This window comes from Ursus arctos, unplaced genomic scaffold (genome assembly GCF_023065955.2).
Source record: "Ursus arctos isolate Adak ecotype North America unplaced genomic scaffold, UrsArc2.0 scaffold_9, whole genome shotgun sequence".
In the NCBI taxonomy this organism is placed as follows: Eukaryota; Metazoa; Chordata; class Mammalia; order Carnivora; family Ursidae; genus Ursus; species Ursus arctos.
The window spans coordinates 5,140,112-5,162,449 of record NW_026623111.1 but is presented as its reverse complement, the minus strand read 5'-3'; the positions used below and the strand labels follow the sequence as shown (position 1 = coordinate 5,162,449).

The 22,338-nt window shown below is 51.3% G+C and overlaps 1 protein-coding gene across 1 annotated transcript in view; it reads right to left on the bottom strand.

The window, feature by feature from the left end:
• CRMP1 (collapsin response mediator protein 1) overlaps positions 1-22,338 on the bottom strand; it is a 71,093-nt gene that overhangs the window by 18,615 nt on the left and 30,140 nt on the right. Inside the window, exons 4-6 of the mRNA XM_026514375.4 lie at positions 19,206-19,370; positions 6,301-6,362; positions 4,153-4,233 (exon numbers count right to left, since the gene is read on the bottom strand). Coding sequence (XP_026370160.1) covers positions 4,153-4,233; positions 6,301-6,362; positions 19,206-19,370 — 308 coding nt within the window. The remainder of the gene's footprint in view (positions 1-4,152; positions 4,234-6,300; positions 6,363-19,205; positions 19,371-22,338) is intronic.

Below are 22,338 nucleotides of genomic sequence, written 5' to 3'. Positions count from 1 at the left end.
CACGAGTTCTTTTCGCTCCCCTCTGAAACCCCACAAAAGTGACAGGAAAGGTTCTCAAAAGCTACGGGAATGCAGAGCAGACAATAAAAACAAAATTTTGGAACATGGAAAGCAGATGAGCAAACGGTAACAGATTTATTGGAGCTGAGAAAGCTAAATGCTACATGGGCAGTACGGAAAGCTAAGCCCCCCCCTGACATCGAGCCCAGGAGCTGGGGGTTCCCGGCTGCACATCTCACACGCTGCTCGTGGGCGTGTAGGGTTTGTTCGCTCCAGAAAACAGTGACCAGTTACGACCACAGCTGAATATACGTGTCCCCGCGAGGCAGCCATTCCACCCCTGGGTAGATACTAACAGAAACGCGAACCCAGGTTTAACAAAAGACTGAACAAGAACATTCACAGAAGCTTTGTACACAATCGTCCCAAATTCAAACTATCCCAATATCCATCGACGAGAGCATACATTATGACCTATTCCTGCACTGGAATTCTAGAGTGATGAAACAAGAAAAAATTGTTGTTTCGTGGACAGCAGGGAGGAATCTCACAGACCCCGTTTTGAGCAAGAGAAGCCAGACGTTAAAGAACACGTACCATATTGTTGCATTTTTATCAAGTGCAAAACTAGGCCAAACAGGTGTGTGTGGTGGGTGATTCCTGAGAGGCCCCCGGCGGGCCTGCCCCCTGGCTCCCATGCCCCGTGTAACCCCCTCTTTGCAGCTGGGCTGGACTAGCACCTTGCTTTTAATGAACAGAACATGGACAAGAGAGGTGTCCACGTCTGGCCGTCACTGCCGAGATGACGTCACAAAGGACTGTGGCCTCCACCCTGCTCACCACCCTTGCTCTTCCACTGGCTCACTCGGGAGGCAGCCAGTGGTCCCGCTGCGGCTGCCCGCAGGGCAAGGAACCAAGCGGGCCTTTGGGGAATAGCCAGCCAAGAACAGAGGCCATGAGGCTGAGAGCTTGTGAAGAACTGAATCCTGAGAGCCAGCCCTGGAGTGCGGCTGGAAGTCCTGCCCCAGACTGGCCTCGAGGACGGCGACAGCCCTGCCTGACACCTTCACTGCAGCCTGTGACGGACCCCACTAAGCCACACCTGGACTCTGGGCCCAGAGGGCCGTGAGATAATAAATGGTTATTGCTTTCAGCTGCTAAGTATGGGGTACGTGGGGATGCAGCCACAGAGAAGGAATGTGGATGGTGGTGCCCACAAGTAGGGTGTTACTGTAACAACCGCCTGGTGCTGTGGGAGAGGCTCTGGGGCCAGGCCACGCACGGGCGCTGGAAGAATTTCAGGGCGTGAGCTGGAGAAAGCCCAGAGTGGCCTGGAACGGACTGTCAGTAGAAAGACGGACCTTGAGCAGCTTGGCCGTGAGCACTCAGAGGGGAATGAGGACGTTACTGGAAGCTGGGGCTTTCTGTGTGGTAGTGGAAGGCCCTCCACAGCGATGGGGGGGGCGGCCGAGATGGGTCTAATGAGCTGGGGACCCGCTCAGGACACTGTCCAGTGAGCTATTGCAGGTTCTGGCTGGTTCCTCGCTGATGCTTGGAGGAAAATGTGAGAGGTGAGTAAGAGAAGCAAGGGGTGTTAAAAAGGATCCAGGACAGGGGCGCCTAGAGGCTCAGTCAGTCAAGCGTCCGACTCCTGATCTCACTCAGGTCTTGATCTCAGGGTCATGAGTTCAAGCCCCGCATCGGGCTCCATGCTGGGCATGGAGGCACCTTCGAAAAAAAAAAAAAAAAAGGAACCAGGACATAATGGTCTTGAAAATTCCCCGCTTTTCCAAAGAGCAAAAGATAATGCAATTAAGAAATGTCTTCTGGGGGCGCCTGGGTGGCTCAGTCGTTAAGCGTCTGCCTTCGGCTCAGGGCGTGATCCCGGTGTTCTGGGATCGAGCCCCGCATCGGGCTCCTCCACTGGGAGCCTGCTTCTCCCTCTCCCACTCCCCCTGCTTGTGTTCCTTCTCTCACTGGCTGTCTCTCTCTCTGTCAAATAAATAAATAAAATCTTTAAAAAAAAAAAAAAAGAAAGAAATGTCTTCTGGGGGCTCCTGGGTGGCTCAGTCGGTTGAGTGTCCGACTCTTGACCAGCTCAGGTCATAATCTCAGGGTCCTTGGATCTAGTCCCATGTCGGGCTTGGCGCTCAGCATGGAGTTTGCTTGAGATTCTCTCTCGCCCTCTGCCCCTCCTTTCCACCGCTCATGCTCTCTCTCTCTCTCAAATAAATAAATCTTAAAAAAAAATCTAAAAGAAATGTCTTCTGAGCAAATATCAAATCCAGGACATAAGCAGCAGACAGCAGTCCCGAGACAAAACTGGAGTGCGGCCCCACAACATTGGGCCAGAACTGGAAAGACAGGGGCCGGTGCCTACAGGATGAATCGTCACAAAAAAGCCCTTTGAAGAGCCTGACGGTGCAGCCCCAGAGCCCCTCCAACAAAAGGGCCTCTAGGGAGCTCAGGGTGGGAGCAGAGTAGGAGTAGACTCATCTGGAAGAAATCTGTGGGTGTCTTTTGTCTGATGGAGTGAACCACAGAGGGATTAGCAAGAAGCCAACAAAGGCTGGGAGAACCACATTAGCAGAACACTGGCAGCCTGGGTTGAATGGTATGAAAGGAAGCAGCTGGACCTCCAAACTCTGCTGGGCAGGGAGCAGGCTCAGTGGCAAGCACGTGCTACGTTTCACGGACGGGATGGATGGCGGGACGTGGGGGGATAGAACCAAGAGCCCAGAAGGTGCGGCCAAGAGCCATGTAGACCTATCCTCGGGCTCCAAGACCCAATCAAGGAATTGCCAACATGGGCCCAACTTCATGGGGCCAATCATGAAGCCTTCCTTTTTCCCTCTTGAAAAGGACTGTCCACCCACTGGTGTATGCCGTATGTGGCGTGTATGTTGGGGGGAGGCAGATAACTTGCCTCTTTGGCTCCAGAGACCTGAAGATGGTAGGAACTACCCCCAAGGAGCCTCTCCTAGAGACTGACTTAGACTCTTCCAGACTTTGATGCTGTGATGGGCGTCTGGAGGACCCTGCAAGGGGGTGATGTGCTCTGCATGTGAGTGGGACACCAATCACTGGGGGGTCAGAGGCCAGACTGGAAGACAGCCTCTGAGAGGGCCCCCAGTGATCCTCACTTCCTGGCACTCACACGCTTCTACAGTCCCAACCAGGAAGTAAAGCCAGCAGCTGACGTTCCCAGCGAGCATCAGAGCCCGTGCACGTAGCCTTCATGGAGCAGCCCCGCTGTGCTCACGTAACAGGAGCAAGCTATTCGTATCTGAACCCTGGTTTCTCTAGCTGTAGAGTGGGGATATCTGGGTCATGAAATAGTTGTGAACATCACGATATAAAGTCCCTAGCACCTTGCCTCATATTAACGACTTTCATTAGATGCATGCACATGTTCTCTTGTACGCCTGAGCTTGCTTTGTGACGTCAGGACCAACCCACGGCCCTGCACCAGCGGTCACGTGGCCGTCCCTGACCTCTTCCTCCTCTTCTCCATCCGGTCAGCCAATGAGACCTGTGGGCTGTGCTCCTTCCCTCCCCTCTATCTCCCGTCTTCATTTCTTCTGAGAATTGCAGGAGGAGAACCTAGCTGGTCACCCTGAGTCTAGCCTCTTGTGTGTCAGATGCTGGACTTCACGTACATGGTATCATTTAATCCTCATGGGGTGCTACTGGATGAAGAACAAGAGCCTTCTCCGGGTGGAGTGCTCTGCGTGAGGTCAGAGGGCTGGGCGGCGGAGGGGGCGGGCTCCCGCCATTACATCCCCTCCCAAGTCCTACAAGACGAAGAGCAACACCGGCTTCCACACGCCTCACCTCTGGTTCCCCCGGTTTGCGGAGCATCTCCGTCCGACCCTATGTGTCCCTCATGCAAGCCCCGTGAGGCTCACAGGGCGGTTATGCCACCCCCACCGTGTGGGTGAGGAAGCTGAGCCGAGAGACGACGTGGCCTGCCGAAAGGCCCCTGCAGACGGTGCGTGCGTGACTCACACCCGGAGTGTCTGATGCACCGTCCAGCTCTCAGCCTGACCCTTCATGGCCCAGCCACCCGCTCACCAATGCCCCCCTCCAATCACGCCGTGACAGTGCCGGGACGTGGACCGGAGTGGAAAGGGTGGACATCAACCCACTCACCTGAGCTATCAAGTCTCCGTTTTCCGCATGGACCAAAATCACAGCTCCCAGCCCCTTCAGGAAGGTGAAGGCTTCATAGAGCTGAGGCAGAAGCAACAGAGTGGGGCGGGGGGGATAAAAATATCACAGCCTGAGCATTTGTAAAGACGGCTCTTCTGCTCACAGAGTTGCCCACCCGCCGCCCCCGCAGAGGCAGCGTGGCTGCTCTGTTCATACCGACCGAATGCCTTGCTCAAGAAGTTAAGCCTTGGAAAGGGTCTCCCCTTGACCCTGACACCCTCCGGATCCCAAAGCAGGAGGCTGGGGGAAGGGCAGAACTGAGCGAAGCCCCGCCAGGGCGTGAAATGACCTCGGTCCTGGGGCTCACCGTGCCTTTCGCCTTCGTTGTGGCTCCACCCCACCCAAATGCCTGCCACCGCTGCTGGGGACAGCCACGCTGAGACGCTGCTTTCAGCTCCACGGAACTTGGGTGAGCAGGCGTGCTCAGCCCGTGCTGTGAGCCGAGCTTTATAATCACTCCGACACTCGGGTAATACACACCCTGCCAGGCATCCTCTTACTTAGCCGACGCAGGCCCTGCCCACTGCCCACGGCCTGCTCCCACCTGCAGACGATCTGCACCAGGCGTGAGCCCGCGGTGAGGACCTGAGCCGCCACGTTCCTTCTCCAGGGCCTCTCGAATTTTAACGTCGTTCTGCATGTGTGCAGAATAGTACCCTACCCAGGGACCTGTGCTTTTAGATGCGGACAGCAGGTGGTGGCTGGGGTGGGGGGGCACTTGGGGTCAGGAAGCACCTTCCAGGACCCGCCATGGCTCAACACCATCTGTCCCTGGGGCTTTGGTGGTTAGAATGAAACAGGTGAAAATCTCGGTTATGCTAGACAGACACACGCTACTTTGTCATGAAACTGAACCATTTTAGCCTTTCGATGACACATCAAAGGCCTCCGGGGCATCTTGGGGTTAGTTATCCTCTGTAACTCCAAGTATTTTGAAAGGCGAGACATGGATGCGTCTCCCATTGCACGTCCAACGGCATGGTCATAAGGCATAACAGCTTCTCAGAGCCCAAATGTGTGCCAGGCACTGTCCTAGAGTCATGTGTTATGAACTCATTCAATCCTCTGACAACCTCTAGGAGCAGGTGCTCTTATGAGTCTAAAGCACAGAGAGGTTGGGAAAGCTGCCTCAGGCTGCACAGCAAGGCCAGGGTTGCAGCCGAGCCCTCTGGCTACAGCATCCATGCTTTTTGCCGCCACACCGTCTCACCGTCTTAACCAGCAGACGGCAGGGCAATGATAATACAGCAAAGCCGGAGTCCCAGTGGTGTAGGAAAGTCAGGTGCCCGGCAGCCAGGAACCCCAACACCTGCACCACTACGGCCTCACCTTCTCGAGCTCCTCTTACCCACGTGACAGTGTTGGAAGCTGGCCCGGCCAGAGAGGGCCACACTGTGCACAGGTGAGAAAATTAAGGGAGGAAGGGACCTCAGTCACTCAATTGGCTGGAGAGACAGCCAGGGCTCCCCTCAGGGTCAGAGCTAATGACATGGTGCCCGAACTTGCTAGATCTCCAGAATGTACTGCTGAGCTTTTGGAAAAGTACGGTTTCCTGAGCCCTGCCCTGAACTTCTGTGATGGGATCTAAGATCTGTCTTTTTTTTTTTTTTTAAGATTTTATTTATTTATTTGAGAGAGAGACAGAGAGTGAGTGAGCGGGAAAGGGAGAGAGAATCTCGAGCAGACTCTGCACTGAGCACAGAGCCAGACAAGGGGCTCGGTCCCACAACCGCGAGATCATGACCGGAGCCGACACCAAGGGTCGGACACTTAACTGACTGTACCACCCAGAGGCCCCTAAAAGTCTGTCTTTTTTAATGAGCTTTCTAGATGATACTAAGGAGGAGCTGGATTTGGGAACCACCATGCAGAGGGATCGCCCACTCGACCCCACTCTAGCAGCCAGACAGGAATGCAGGTCCAGCAGGGGTGGGGACCCACACAGGCCGCATAGCAACGGAGGGTCAGAACCAGGACTTGAACCCAGAGCTCTCCCCTGCCCGTTCTGATAGCTCCCTTGCCCTGTGCTGCCTTGCCCAACAGAGTGGCCTCTTCCTGCCCAGGATGGGGGCGTGCAGAAGGACCTACCTGGCTATCAGACATTTGGTAGAGGTCCTTATATGCCATGTAGACTTGGAAGGAATTGACACCTGTTTCAAGATAAAAAAGGAAACAGAAAAATGCATTTAAGAAAAAAGAAGCATTCCTTTCCAGTAAATAACCGCAGGACAGAAGGGTGCCATCGGACCTCACAGTGGGGACACAGAACCCAGCCTGGGCGTGTGGGCAAGGGGGGGTGGTCAAAGGAGGCTTCCAGGGAAGTCACACAGCCGAATCTGAAGGAGAAGAAGGGGAGGAGGTGGAAGGGAAGCAGGGAGAGGAGGGGGAGGGGAACTATTTGGACTGAGAGGTGGGTGTGCATAAGAATGGACGGTAAGGTGGATGAAAAGACATAGAATTCACGTGAAGGTACTAGAAGTGTCCTACGGCTGGATGCAAGGGAACGTGTGCTTTTTTTTTAAACCCCTACTTTTTTTATTATGGCAAAATACATATAACAAAATTCACCATCACCGCCATTTTCGAGGGCACAATTCAGTGGCATTTTTTTTTATTTATTTATTTTTAAAGATTTTATTTATGTATTCGACAGAGAGAGAGACAGCCAGCGAGAGAGGGAACACAAGCAGGGGGAGTGGGAGAGGAAGAAGCAGGCTCATAGTGGAAGAGCCTGATGTGGGGCTCGATCCCACAACGCCGGGATCACGCCCTGAGCCGAAGGCAGACGCTTAACCGCTGTGCCACCCAGGCGCCCCAATTCAGTGGCATTTAGTGCATTCAAAATGTTGTACCACCATCCCCACAATCCACCAGAGCATGTGTTTCTAATGTAAGGCGTGACATGATCAGAATTTTTTGTCTCAGAAAGACGATTCTGGAAGTAGTGTGAGGACGGGTCTGCGGAGCAGCAGGGGGACATGGCAGTGGGAAGAGAATGCTGACGGTCAAGGAGACAGGTGTGCCGAGGCTCTGACCCAGGGCGGGAGCTGCAGAGGTGGGGGTGGGGGATTCCAGAAGGGTGAAATGACAGGACTTCATGTGCTGTGTGGACAGGCCAGCAGGAGCATGGGACGTAGGAGAGTCCTCCTTAACACACCTTCCATGTGCGTGAGGACAGGGACCACGTCTTCTATACTATTGCGATTTGCACGCCCATAATACGTGCTGTGCAATTAATGTTTGCTCACGGAATCCGGAAATGTCTGGGTAAGAAAATGCATTCAGGGCAAAAGTATTAAATGGGATTGAGAATTCCTTTATACTACAATAGTGGTGACAACAAACCAAATACCATGTCTTGTGCAGAGGCCCCGCAACAAAAATTCCCTGTCCAGATCATCGGAAAAAACTTAGAGAAAAAATAATACTCAGAAATTAACATTAAAAAAATCAGTTTCTAATCTATCCGGTAGACTTAAATAAAAAAACAGGCAATTAGATGATGCTGTATTCTTTATAAAAATAATCTTTTTTAAATCTAAAAACAAAAACTCAGGTCTGACACAGATCAATTATTAGTGAATAAACAGGTAAAACTACAGGGAGAGGTTTAAAAAATGCTTCCTTATTTCTTTAAGTTAAGGGGAAGCGAATATTAACCGAAGAAGCTTCCACGATAAATTTTTTAAAAAAAAAAGAAAATGAGAATTCACCAGAATTTAGAACTAAATGACACAAATAAAAGCAGAAATAATGAGTTAGCAAACATTTAACAAATCTAAATTTAGTAAAACTAATAAATAGACGCTAAAACTGCATCGTGGGGGTGAGTGGATAGGGTCAAGTCATCTCACGTTGAAAGCTATCTCGAAAAATCACAGCAGATTTGAATTGTTATCAGTGGAAACCTTCTGTAAGTTAATTCTTAAAACCTCAAAACAAAAAGCAAACAGCCAACACCGTAAATATAATCTGCAACAAATTTAACAGAGGCTTTAAAAAAGACCCTCTTCTTTAGAAAACACCAGACAGTGGTTACTCCTGGGGGGAGGAGGGGTCATGACTGCAGTGGGGCCCATGGCCGTTCTGTTCGGGGGCATCTGGCAAAGTCCTATTTACTGCCCGGGTGGGATAGCCTCATAATAATTCATAAAGCCACATTTTTCCTATGTGTGTGGTTTTTCTGCTTCTGTTTTATGTTAAAAATATTAAAGTAAAAGCAAAGAAGCCAAAAACCCCAAAGGTAAACAGTACTTTCAGACAATTTAAGCAAAAAAAAGCAGCTAACTACTAAAGATTTAAAAAATGTGGTCTTATTTGTCATCAAAGTAATTGGAAATAAAACCTCAGGACTGTAGCACAGCTGTAAATGGGTTGCCCAGTGCTAGTGAATGGGCGTCAAAATGAGTCCCTCCTACATACCAATTTGCACCTGCTTAAATAAACCAATTAAGCAATGCATATCCAGAGTAGTAAATGTTCTCATATGTTTGGCCCGATAACTCCACTCCTAGCAACAGAGCCTCAGAAACACAGTGAGCCCTGGAATTCCCCAAAGCTCCCAAATTCACATTTGCCATCATCCTAGCGTTTCTCCAAGGAGGTGGCATGGAACACCAATTCTCAAAGACCGTACTGAGCGCTGACTGGATGTCAACCCATTCATGATTCCCGCCAGTTCTCAGAAACCCCTCTTACTCGATCCACCCCATAACCTTGGAAGCAGCCACGTCCATACCACGTGACCCCAGACCACAGATGTTAGTGTAGGGCTGGGCGCCCGGCAGATGCTGAGCTGAGCAGGGGGGAGGGACAGAGCCCGTTCAACACCCGAAAACACCTGGCTGGTCTCTGACACGGAGATGTTTCAAAGGGCAGGCTGCTGCCTTCCAGAACGGTGGCTGTAGACGCAGAGAACGCAGGTCAAGGGTGAGGGGAGAACAGAGCTGGCTTAAAGAGATGAGCACGGGGCAAGACGCCCTGGCGCGGGATCCGTGGATACACGTCATTATCACCGAGGCAAATCTGCTTATTAAACTTAAGCCAAGCTCTGGGGGGATTCTGTTGTTTGCAATCAAACCCGGGGATGTTGGTATCTAGACTGGGGAAGAAAAACGAATTCATCCACAGTAAACAGGTTTCTTTACTGTAGGGCTTCTCACAGATTTTAACATGATCATGTGTGTGAAGAATATTCAAGAACAGAATAAACAGAGAGCATTTTCCAAACTTACTGGACCCCAGAAGCCCTTTTTCATGGAATATTTATTTTCTCCCTCATCAAATATTTACTGAGTGCTTCCTATGCGCGAGCACCATTCTAGAAGTTGGAGACACGCTGTGAACAAGGAAGGAAGGATGCTTGTCTACATTCCACTGGGAATAAGTCGTAAGCGAGTAAGTAAGTAGGGTAATTTCATGCAGAGACAGGAGCTAGGAAGAAATGAAAGTTTCACAAAAGTTTTGTGGTGACTCTGTCTCTCCCAAGAGCCAGAGTCCATTTCCCCACTCCTTGAACGAGGGCTGTCTGGAGACCTGCACTGACCTAGGGCATGAGCGGAAGTGGCGCCATACTGGTTCCAAGCCACGCCTTGGGGCTTCATGCTCACCCCGGAGCCCCCCGTGTGCAGAGGCTCAGGAGAGCCTGCTGGAGGACAGGTCATGGAGATGTACGTTTGGTTTATCCATTCACCCATCAATGGACATTTCCAGCTTTTGCTTCTTGTGCCTAACGCTGCTACGAACATGCGTGTACAAATATCTCCAAACCCCTGCCTTCTAGTCTTCTGGATAAAGAGCCAGAAGTGGAGTTCCTAGATCATACGGTACTTCTACTTTCAATTGTTTGAGGCCCCTCCATACCATTTCCCACCAACAGTGCCCCAGGGCTCCCATCTCCCCGCATTCTTATCAACACTCATTGTTTTCAGTTTTTTTGATAACAGCCCTTCTAATGGGTGTGAGGTGGTATCTCATTGTCGTTTTAACAGTGGCTGTTTTCAGCCACTTGGTTTTGGAGTGGTTTGTTATAAAACAAAGGCTAACTGATACAGAACTCTTATCCTAGAGGTCGGGGCCGCAGTGGCCAAAATCTAACACAAGTGTCACTGGCATTGGGACTGGGTAGCGGGTGGAGGTCAGAACAGTCCCGAGGAAAGTGGAGGCCAAAGGCTGGGAAAAACAGCCAACACACTCTTAGTGGAGGGTTGGGAAAGGGGCCACGCATATGAGGCGGCAGCAACACAAGAGGAAAAAATTGCCACTTGTGATAACGTATCCAGAGAATTTGCGAATCTGCCTGAAATGACTTCCAAGAAGAACGCAGTTTAAGGGCCTAAGTCGAGTATGATGAAGCACCAGAAGATAGACATCAAATAGGACCTGAGAGACAAGGAACGGTTCAGTTTGCAAGCGGAATTGAGCGGACACACAGGACTGCTTCTCATCTCTACTCTTGCCAACACGCAAACAGTTCTCAAAGGAAAAAGTGACCTCAGGGTAAAGATTAAATCAAGGGTATGCCCGGAACTCTTTGTTAAGACCTCCTCCAAACCCCAGCTGGTGCCCAGGAAACGTCCTTGGCCTGACGAAATGGCTTCCAAGAATCTTAGAGGCATCACCGCACGACACACACCAACAGTCACCTAAAGTAGAGAGAAGCTTGTCTCGAAAAAAGGTTTGTCCGGTAGAGTGAACTATAATGTGGTCCATTGGAAGCCCACAGTGTTTTTAAGAAAACAGTACCCTCTTTGACTAAAAGAGACCGAGCCTGTTCAAAATGAAAGGGGGCCTCTGGCCACCAAATTCCTAGAGGTAGGAAAAGGCTGAGAAAGGTGCTTTGCTGCAAACATGGGCCATTTTTATGGGAAGTGAACTGTATCTCCAACGGGCAAGCCAAGAGTCCCCAGGGCAGAGCTTGACCTATGCAAACAATGGTCTAGGGCAGGGGACAGGAAGCTTTTCTGTAAAGGGCCAGAGAGTGAATCTTTTAGCTATTGTGGGCCACATGTAGTCTCTGTCACATATTCTTTGTTTTCTGGTCATTGTTGTTGTTTGTGTTTGTTTTGTTTTGTTTTGAAAAACCCTTAAGAATGTAAAAACATTCTGGGTTGACGAGCTGCATAGAAACAGGCCACGGGCCATATTTGGCCCACAGATTGGAGTTTGCCAACCCCTGAACTTGGGCACTACTCCCAAGGAGAAAGATTGGCCCTGACAAAGGAATATTTTCTACCCCCAGAGGTCTGGCTGGCAATATGTGTCTGGCTGGATTCCAGAAATCTCTATGGGGTTATGACCATGCGTCTCTTGTTTTCCCTCTTTCAAACGGAAATATTTGTTGTAGTTGTCGTGTCCACGCTCCACCACCGTGCGTGGGTGCCTGGGGCGGGGAGACTCATAACTTCTCTCTTAAGTTCACAAGTCTTTGGATCAAGAGAAGCCACACCCTGAGAAGCTCATGTACACCCTACACACACACCGTGAGATGCTGGACCCTACGTACGTGCGCACCGTGAGATGCTGGACCCTACGTACGCACGCACCGTGAGATGCTGGGCCCTACGTACGCGCGCACTGTGAGATGCTGGACCCTACGTACGCGCGCACTGTGAGATGCTGGACCCTACATACTCGCACACCATGAGATGCTGGACTCCAAACCTGACGCCATAACCGAATGGAAATTTTGGAGCAGCTGGGTGGAGGTGAGCATATTTTGAATGAAAGAGAACGATACTAATTGTGGCCAGATGAGACGCTATTGAGATTACAATGGCCACAAATTCTTCCAGGTTCCTGCCATCAGACGTGGAGTCTTTTTCCCCCATCCCTTGAATCTGGGATACTCTTGTGACTTGACTTGACCAACAAGACGCAACTGAAATGATGATGTGTGTTCCAAGTTCATCTTCAAGAGGCCTTTCAGCTTCCATGTTCACCCACGGGAACTTTACCACCAAGCGAAGAGGTCCCAGAGGGCCGTTAGAGGATGAGAGATCACGTGTGGTGCATGTTCCCAGCCATCCCAGCTGAGGCCCAAATGTCTGAGTGAGCCCAGGCGAGATCAGGAAACAGGCGGCTCAACTGAGCCCAGCTGCAGTTGTCAACTACAGGGTCATAAAGCAATTAATGATCATTATTTTAAGTTCTAGGTTTGGGGTGGTTTGTTACATGGCAAAAGCTAGCCAATACACAGGGCAATGTGATCAAGAGACAATGTAAGTTCCCGCAGAAAGATCCAGAAAGTTCATACAAATGGTGGAATGACACTATGGTCCTTGTATCACTGTTCTTAGAACATAACCAGGTGACACAGGCTAACATTTGACCCGAGTGACACAGACCAGCACCAATGTGAGTTCCTCTCTTCTTCACTGAGCTTGTTCTTTTTTTTTTCCTCTCTTCTTTTCAACTATTTCTAAATTAAAGTTTCTATTTGAGACTGAAATGCTGCTGGCATCCAACAAAACCAATAGGTACTATTAGTAGTGGCTCAGGTCTGTGGCTCAGAAAACAGGCAGGACTCCCCTGTCGGAGGTTTATAAAAAATCCCATCCCACAGCCATTCTCCTCTGCCAAGTCCACACAGCATGCTGGCACCACCGTTTTCTAGAATAACTTCCCCTTGTATTTTGAGATTTCTAAAATAAGCCATAAACTGCTTGATCTAAAGATGGATTCACGCGCTGAGCGATGGCTTTCACAGCACAGAGGGAGAGGCGCCGTGGACCTGCTCTTGTGGCAGTCTGCGTGCGGCGTAAAGAGCACCTGGCAAGGAGGTCAGGGGCTGGGCAGCACTTTGAGGAGTTGCAGCCTGTGCCCCGGACAAGGGCTCCCAGCAAAGGGAGCGTCCAAGGGGGCTAAGTCCAGCCTGAGCCCCAGCCGCCCAGCCTGTGCCCTGAGAGAAGGGCACGTTCTTCCCATGCATCACCCCAAGAGGGTGCTTCTTGCAGTTCTCACACACACCAGAAGTGCTAGCAGCAGCTCCGTGGGAGAAAGCCGAGTCCAAGTGCTGGCTGCTGGGTGACACCGGGGAAGGGACTGTCCGTCCCTCTCTGAGCTTCAGTTTCCATGTCTGAACTATATGAGCTCTACATTGATTTCCCGTCCTGAAAATTTCCTGCCCTTGATTTTACAGTCCAATGATGACGACCATCAGGATGCCCAGGCAAGCCTCTGACTCAGAGGGGGCGTGCTAAAAATGCTTTAGGAAAGGAGACCAGGCCTGTTCCGCCCTCCTTCCCTCCCTTCCCCTTCTCTTCCTTCCCTAACTTAGTCATTCATGCATTAAGTATTTACTGAGAATCTACTCTATGCCGGATGTGTGTTAAACACTTGGGGTACAGAAGTCAGTAAGAGCATCTTATAGGAACTCAGTCAACTCCCCCAAATTTGCAGTATCTCTCCTACGTGCAAGCGTCTGGGGAAATGCCCTTGAAAGCCATGTGAGCAACTTGGCACTGACCCTAGGGACACTGTTGAGCCACCACACGTGTTCATGCTAACTGCTTTTTTAAATCCCACATCTGTGGCGGGGGCAGGAATGCACTGGCGGGGTAGGAGGGGGGCCAGAGACCCGGGGTGAGGCCAAGGAGGCATCCGGACAAGACACAGTGAGCCCCACATCAGGGAAGGGACTTGGGGGAGACCCATAGTCAGAGCCGAGCTGCTGCAGACATGAAGCCGTGGATCTGTGATGGATGGGGAGGTAGAAAGGGGAATGGCTGGATGGCTGGACAGGGCCCCTCGGAGATGGGGACCCAGAGTGACGGATATTAGAGTTCACACAAAAGTAATGGGTTTGGGAGAACCTCGTAAGTCTGAGCCCCCTGGGGGCGTCCTGGGCACCATATCCTACCTGAGCTGGGGCTGGGGTCACAGGCGGATGGATGGTAAGGACACGATGGACGCTGAGAGCCCCTCAAGAAGGTGAGCCTGGACTGGAGCCCTGAGGTCACCACCATTCACTGAGCACCTTGGGAAGGAGGAAGACCAGGCGGGGCTGGATGGGCTTGTAAACAACCCCACCTGTGTTATGATGGGGCTGCAGGTGCACAGGGGAGGGGAAGGGGCTTCAGCCAAGGCTCACGACAGTGCTGCTTCCCTTGGGGATAAGAAGGAATCCGTGCACTTGGGAGCCTTGATACCAATATCCTTTATAACCCATCTACCCAACCTCAGACACAGGACTGGCGAACAGGAAAGAAGGGGCAAGAACAACTGCTCCGGACAGGGGCCAGCCTCTCCTGAGGATCCTTGAATTTCTTATCTTGTTTCCCCTTCAGACCCTTTGGTCCTCGTGACCCCTACAGCTGGTCTGTGCTAACCCAATGGGCCCCAGAGGAGGGCGCTTTGCTGGCCCACCCAGAACAGAGGGTTCAGGTCCTGGGGTCTTCTTCCGTGGATGTGAAGTGGGGCCTGTGACCCAACCTCGGGCCTGGGGGTCACAGGAGGCTGATGTTCCTTTGGGTCCTTCCTAAAACCCTGAGCCAGCGGTGCGTGCAGGGCAGGCCCTGAGCCAGCGGTCCCGACTCTGCTTTGCATCGGAACACCTGAGCTTTGCAAACACACCCCTCCGGGAATCTGGGATCAGCAGGCCTGGGGCCGGGCACTGGCAGCTTACTAAGAGCTCCTTGGCCCAGGAGAACCGTGATCTACTCTGAGTGTCTCCTGCTCCCAATGAGACAACGGAGCGGGAGGCCACTCTGTGCCAGGAATAGAGAAGAAAAAACCCACCTCTTCCTGAGCGTTCTCAGGCCAGAGGGCAGATGAGGGCAGTGAGAGCCCTGAGCCCAGAGCCCCGCTGGAGAAGCCCCCCTGGGGCCGTGGGAGCTCCGAGCGGACGCCAGCCTGGAGTGCGGAGCAAGCAGGAAAGGCTTCCAGGAGGTGTGGTTGCTTGAGCCCACCCTCGAGGATGAGGATGAGCCTCCACCTTAATTTAATGGGATTAAATTAAGGGCCTGAGGGACGCTGGTTTAGGACCTGCCTGCACATCTCAGGTGCACCACGATGAAGCGGCCCAGGGACCAGCAAACAATGAACCAGGCTGAAGCCCCCGGCAGGGGAGGGGGATAAGTGTTGAGGATCCTGCCTGAGGGTCCACACCGCCTCAGGTTCTGGGGTGGGGGAGCTTGGGGGGGGGGGAGAGTGAGGCCCCAGACACCGACAGGCAGCTTCCTGCCCAGAGCTCTTCTATTGCGGTCCCTGCCTCTGTGGGTGGCCGCACAGACACCAGCCCTTCTCACCGCAGCCTGGTGCTCTGACAGAGCCCATCCAGTGTGGACGTGGCCCTGGCCCTGGCCCTGGCGCACGTCCTCCTCCTGCATCACCAAGGCAGGCCGGAGTAGGACCGCTCCCCACAGAGAGCACCCCTTTTCTTTCTCCCCATGGGGAGTATGAAGAGACACGCGGGGCAGCAAGCCCTGCATGAGGTCCCCAATGCCTGGGATCCAGCTGGACTTACAGCTCACCGTCCGTGGCACCTCAAGAAAAGCCACCCCCACCATCACTACCTACCTCTGGGGTTGCTATGACAACAAAGACCCGGCGTCAGGGTGGAGAATTAACACTGAGCTGACAGTGGGCTTTGCACCCGGTACCAGAGCCCTGGTGCTACGGATGAGGGGCCACTGAATAACCCCAGAGAGGTCAGCGAGGGGACTTGCCCAGCGGCACGTGGCCAGGAAGCAGAAGGGCAGGATTTGAACCCAGGCAGCCCGACTGCTGGGATCGTCCCACATGCTGCTGCTGGGACCGCTGCAGGGAGATGACCCTCCGCTGTCAGCCGGGTGAACCACCCTCTGTGCACAGAGCAGCTCCGTTCAAGGTCATGCCCCATCCCAGAGGGGCCGCGCCCAATGCCTGGCAGGCAGGGAGCTCTGAAGTCCCACCCCCTTGGCTCCCTCAGGATCCAACGGCAGGGTGCCCAGGTCTCAGAGCTCCCTGTGGCCCATCTTGCTTCCTGGGCTTTGCTCACAGGGGTTGATCCTGTGATCACGCTGTGGGAGGGAAAATAATGGCGCCCACAAAGACGTCCCCGCCCTAACCCTCAGACCCTGTGAATACGGTCCCCCCACAACAAAGGGACTCTGCAGATGGGATTAAATTAAGGTCCTGAGGTAAAAGGTCAGCCTGTATCTCCTGAGAGGGCCTCGGGTGATCACCAGGGTCCTCTGTAAGGAAAGAAGCAGGGGAGAAGGCAGAGTCAACCTGGGGGGAGGCGCTGGCTGGAAGGATCAGGGTCAGGGGCCAAGGTACGTGGGTAGCCTGTCGGGGTTGGGAAAGGCAAGGAAGGGCTCTCCTCGGGGCCCCCCAGAGGAGCCCTCCCTGCCAGCACCTCGGCCTCAGCCCTAAGGCCCACTTCAGATTTCCCACCAGAGCTGCCATTCGGGTCGTTTTAAACCAGAAGTTGGGGGGGGTGCTCGTTAGAGCAGCAATAGGAAACTAATCCACACTCATGTCCTGCATGCCGGTCTCTTTCTCAGAGTTTGCTCCCTGTGAGCCCTGACAACACAATTTTTAAAAATTTTCCAATAGGAAGGAGATTAACCCAGTACCTCCATAAAACTGAATGCTCCAGAGGTCTTAGGAGAAATGACGGAATGATGATAAAACTAATAATTAAAAATACAGAATCCTTACCAGGGGCCAGCGGTGTTCTAAGTACTTTATATATAACCTCTCATCTTATCTTCAAAACAACCTTTTTATGACCTCTATTTTCCAGATGGGGAAACTGAGGCACAGAGAGGTTGAGTGATTGGCCCAAGGTCACACAGTTGCTAAGTGGAGGGGCCTGGTCGTCTGTGATGTTTTATAGAGTGAAAAAAGCATGGGGCAAGAGGATGCACATTATAGTTCTGCTCATAAGAATTATGTGTGTGTGAGCGTGGACGCACTTGCACAAATAGGAAAGATGCCTGGAAAGACTAAACACCCAATTATCACTTTTTACCTCCATATTGTTTCTTACTAAACACGCACTAATTCTGAAACTTAGATCAATAAAAGCCATTATATAATATTCGTCAGACATTTAAAACCACGAATGCACCTAAAAACTTCCCCAAGTCATTTCCTTGCAAGTGTCTGGTCAAGGGAAGAGAACTCTCCGTCCTCCTCTAAAGCAATGCAGAATATAGGACCCCACAAAGTGCCCCTCCCCCACAGAGCTGTAGCACTCTATTGAGCCAGTTTTGGGATCCTGGTGCTCTACCTGACCCTTCTGCACGTCCCCATACACAGTCAGGCTGCTAAAACTGATGTGAGGAAGCCCACGGGGTAAACGGGAACTTGCTCAGGATTTAACGTTACATGAGAAAGGCGAGATACAAAATTGTAAATCCCCTTGGATTATGATTCCGGACAAAACAAGAATGTGATTCACAGCAACTGCAATGGAGAGACAGTGCCTTCGTGATATGGAGACTCAGACACGCAAACCCCAAACTCGTGGGTGGGCAAAGAATATAACCGGACATTCACACAAAGGTACGCAGAATGTTTACCGTAATTAACGATAAAAGATGTGCAGTGGACCGTGGTACACTGAATTTGACTCATCAGATTTGCAAGGATTTTGTAGAAGAAATACGACCCAATGGCACAAGCATGCAAGGAGCCGGAGACACGGGGCTCGTGGGCATGCAAATGTGTGCATCTTTCAGGAAAGCAATTTGGCTGTAAGTGTCATGAGCTTGAAAAAATGTTAAAACCTCGACCTTGTAATTCCATCTCTGGAAATCTAAGGAAACAATTAGAAATGCAAACAAACGTTTATATATGAAGATGATCACTGTAACACTACTTACAGTTAGAACAAACAGAAAACCTAAGTGCCCAATAAAAAGAAAATAACCAAGCAAGTTAACCATTACATTGTACATTACAAGCCATTAAAAAGTTATTAATGAAAAGTAATGATTACTCATAAAATGGTAAGTGAAAATAGAAGGATTCCAGATAACTGCTCTCGTATAACTATAGAAGGAGAAAATCATCTAAATCGACAGAGTGGAAAGCAATAATCCTTAACATTAATCTAAGTGGTGACTGGGGGTCGGCCCAAGAAGGAAAAAACGTTTCCTTCTCCTGATTTTCTGACTTTTTTATAATGTGGTGAACGTATTTTTATAATGAGAAAACACAGCACATGTATCTTAAAAATTGAAAACCCCCTTGAGCTCTCTTTGAAGCATTTCCTCCATTTGAGGCTGCCTCTTCCGAGAGCGTCCAGAACGGCCTCTCCCGACTGACCGCTCCCGCCCTGGTTCACTCTGTTCTCTTGTTCTTTGCTTCATGTATCTTCAGTTCAATTCACCTCAACACAATGCACACTGTAGTGTCTACACTGTGCACGGAGGCCTGGTGTGAGTCCAAACAGAAGGGAACCGGGGTGGGATACAGAGACGGATAGACACAATCCCTCCCCCCACCCCATAGAGCTCAGGGTTTAACACACGAGCCAAACAGAGAACCGGGATCCCATAATCCAAGAACAATGGAGAAGGTGCCCCCAGAGTAACCTGATACGGGTAGTCAAGGAACGAGCAATTCTGATTGGGGAAACTGGAGAAGGTGCTAGTTGAGCTCAGTAGCAGAGTAGAAGAAAGGGCATTCCTGGCAGGGGGTACAGCCTGAGCTCAGACCCAGCGGTGAAGCAGGCTTCAGGGGATAGCATCCAGGATAACAAGTACCCCAGATGGGTTTGGGAAGAGAAAGAGAAATGAGCCTAGATCAGCAAGGCCTTGCGTGCCAGGCTAAGGAAATCAGGTTTTCTTCTGTGAACAGGAGATACCTCCAAAGGGCCTGAAGGAGAAGAAGACAGACTCCTTAAAGAGGATCCCCTTGTTCCACTGTTTCTGCGGCAGTGTGCAGCTCATAGCTGGGCTCGCCACTAATGCAGATAAAGGGATTTTTAACTCCACATACTGAGACCCACCAAAGAACCAGGGATTCCAGAACTATACCCCCATTCTGAGGCTTTCACTGACCTTTGTCCTGCACCAGCACCTCCAACTCCTCCCGAACACCATCGTACCAGCTTGTGATGTCCACATGGAGGGAATAGTCGCAGCAGGATTTGGTGTCAGCTGCTTCATGCCATTTCTCGAAGGAGGTCAGCAGGCTAGACCCAGGTTCAGGGACAACATGGTCAACTGTGAAAGAAAAATATGCATCACATTCCAAAATACATAGGACCCAAGCTGTTCTAATGGTAGCCTCAAATAGCCTCTTCACCCCATCATCATCACCATCATCACCATCACACCATCATCATCACCATCATCACTATTATCATCACCATTGCCATCATCATCATTATCACCACCACTTCACTATCATCCCATCATCACCATCATCATCACCACCACCATCCACATCATCACCATCATCATCACCATCACTATCATTATCATCATCACCATCACCACCACCATCATCATCACCATCACCATCACAACCATCATCATCGCCATCACTATTATCACTATCATTATCATCATTACCATCATCATCACCATCACTATTATCACTATCATTACCATCATCACCATCATCATCACCACCACCATTATCACCATCACCATCATCATCATCATCACCATCAGCACCCTCTTCATCATCACTCCCACCATCATCAGTCAATATTGCCATCACTGTCACCATCATTACCATAACCATCAGCAGTGACATCACCACCCCCACTGTCCCTGTCATCGTTGGCAACAGCAACATCACAATTATTTATTGAATGCTTACCATGCCTCAGACACTGCCACCAGGCTTTCCATATATTACCTCATTAAACCCTCACAACCCTTTCCCACTGCTCCATGCTGCCAGAGCTGGAAAGGTGCACAAGACCTTATATACTATACCAGTGTTAGTGTCATCACCGCTTTCTAAACTGAGATCTCAAATGTAAAGCAAACGAAAGGGGCAACGCCTGACTTTTAAACCTCATTTGACTTTGCATATCCTTCTAGCTACTGCCCTGTCTCCCTAACATCCACCCTTCACAGCCAGACATCTATAAAGAGTAGTCCTTATTCTCTGCCAGCTCACTCCTCCACCCATGTAAATATTCAGCCTCTGCTAATTCAATCTCCATGTCTCTAGATTTAATGGGAACGTCCAGTCCTGGCTGCACTGGACCTCCTGGGGCGCAGTAAATCACTCCCTCCTCTTGGCTCCCATGACAGCATGGTTTTCTGGCTTTTATTCTACTTCTGTGGCCATTTTTCCTCAGTCTCCTTGTAGACTCTTCTGCCTCTACTTGGCCATTAAATGGTCAAATTCCTTGCGGTTTGGTCCTGGAACGTCCTTCATGCAGCTGTTCATTAAAACCTACCACTGCCTCTTAGCTGCAGAACGCTGACCTTGGCTGTTTCCCTGACCTCTCCACCAGGAAGACTCAAAAGCTCTTCAAGATTAACACGTCCCAAACCTCATGCAACATCGTCCCCCCGCCCCTTGCAAATCTGGTCCCGGCTTCCTCCTCAGCTGTGAGGATACGACCTTAGTTCCACAGCTAGGATCCAAGGGTCATTCTTGACACTTCCTTTCTCGCAAGCACCCCATGGCGGACCCATCGCCAAGTACTTCTCTTTCCATCCTACATACCCCGGAGCTGTCCACTGCCGTCCACCTTCATGGCCACACTCCTCGTCCTCACCACCCTCTTCTGCCAGCTGAGCTCCTGCAATCACTCCCCCGGTCCAGCCACATCCGATCTAGGCCACTCTATTCTGGTCCCTTTAAAACCCAAAGCGGATAGCATCATTCCTTGCTTAAAATCCTTCAATGCCTGCTCAGTGCCCATTTGAAAAAGTCCAAAATTCTTGCCTCACCCATCGAGGACCATCAGTACCACCCTCATCTTCCAGTCTTAACCTCACACGATCCCATCCCTGAGTCTCTGCACTCCTGCCTCATGGGCCTTCGTCAGTCTCTTAAACGCAAGCTGGGTTCTCCCATCACGGGGCTTCGCACATGCCGTTCCCTCTTCCTGGAGCTCTGCTCGCCTCCACCCTCTTCACCCAGGGAATTCACACTCATCCTTCAGGTCCCCGCATGAATGCTGTGTCTTCAGGGACGCCTTCCTGAGCACTTTGCCCCTCCGTTCAAAGCTCTGTGCACCCCTTCCATTGTAGCCCTAGTCACAGATCATAGACGTGTGTATAGTCGTACGTGACCGTGACTCCGCACCAGACTGCAACCACTGGAGCACCAGCACCGTGTCCGCTTTGGTCATTGCCTCCCCCACACCTGGCACAGTGCCCGGCACAGAGCCACCATCACTAAGTATCTGTTGGGTGTGACAGCATGGAGTAGGGACTCAGAACCTCCCCGCCCCTCACGATGGTCCTCCTGGTGCTTTCACAGGTTCCTGGGGTTCCGTGAAACACACTGAAATCCACCCTTTTCCAAATGGGGTGGACGAGGCCCCTCCCCTAAGAGTCTCAAGGCTGATGATGGGGAAAGAGCAAAGTGGGGACCCTGGAGAGCATGACTCCTCATCCAGGGCTCTGTCCTCTACTCCACACAGGTCACCTGAGCCTGCAACTTCCATCTCTGCCTCTCAGAGCTGTGCGAGCTCCTGTCCCCAAGTACTTGCCCTGTGCCGTGCACTACACCCAGGAACCTCAGGAATGTCTTCCAGCGATGCTGTGCTGAGGGGAGGCTCGGGTGATAAAGCCCATCCTACAGATGAGGAAACTGAGGCACAGAGAGGCTAAGTACGGCCCACAAGCTTACAGCTGCTGAGTGGCAGCGATCAGGACCAAACCCGGTCAGCTGGGGTCCGAGTCCAAATCCATCCAGGTCCAGCATCTGGGCTCCTCCCACTTTCCCAACCAGCAGATAAAAGGCTGGCTTGTGGAGAAGGGACTGGGACTGTGGGGCCTCCTGAGCTGGGCCATCCCCTCCTGGCTCAGGGGGACGAGGCGGCTCTGATGCATGAGCTCCACGCACGGTGGCCAGCTCCAGCCCGGTGGACTTCCAATCGGGTTCCTAGGAGGGAGACAGATGGGCAGGGTTTGGCCAGCTCAGAGATGAACTGCCTGGACGCAGAGAGCCTAGCAGTTGAAAGAACACTGAAAATCAACTGTTGCTTACTAACTT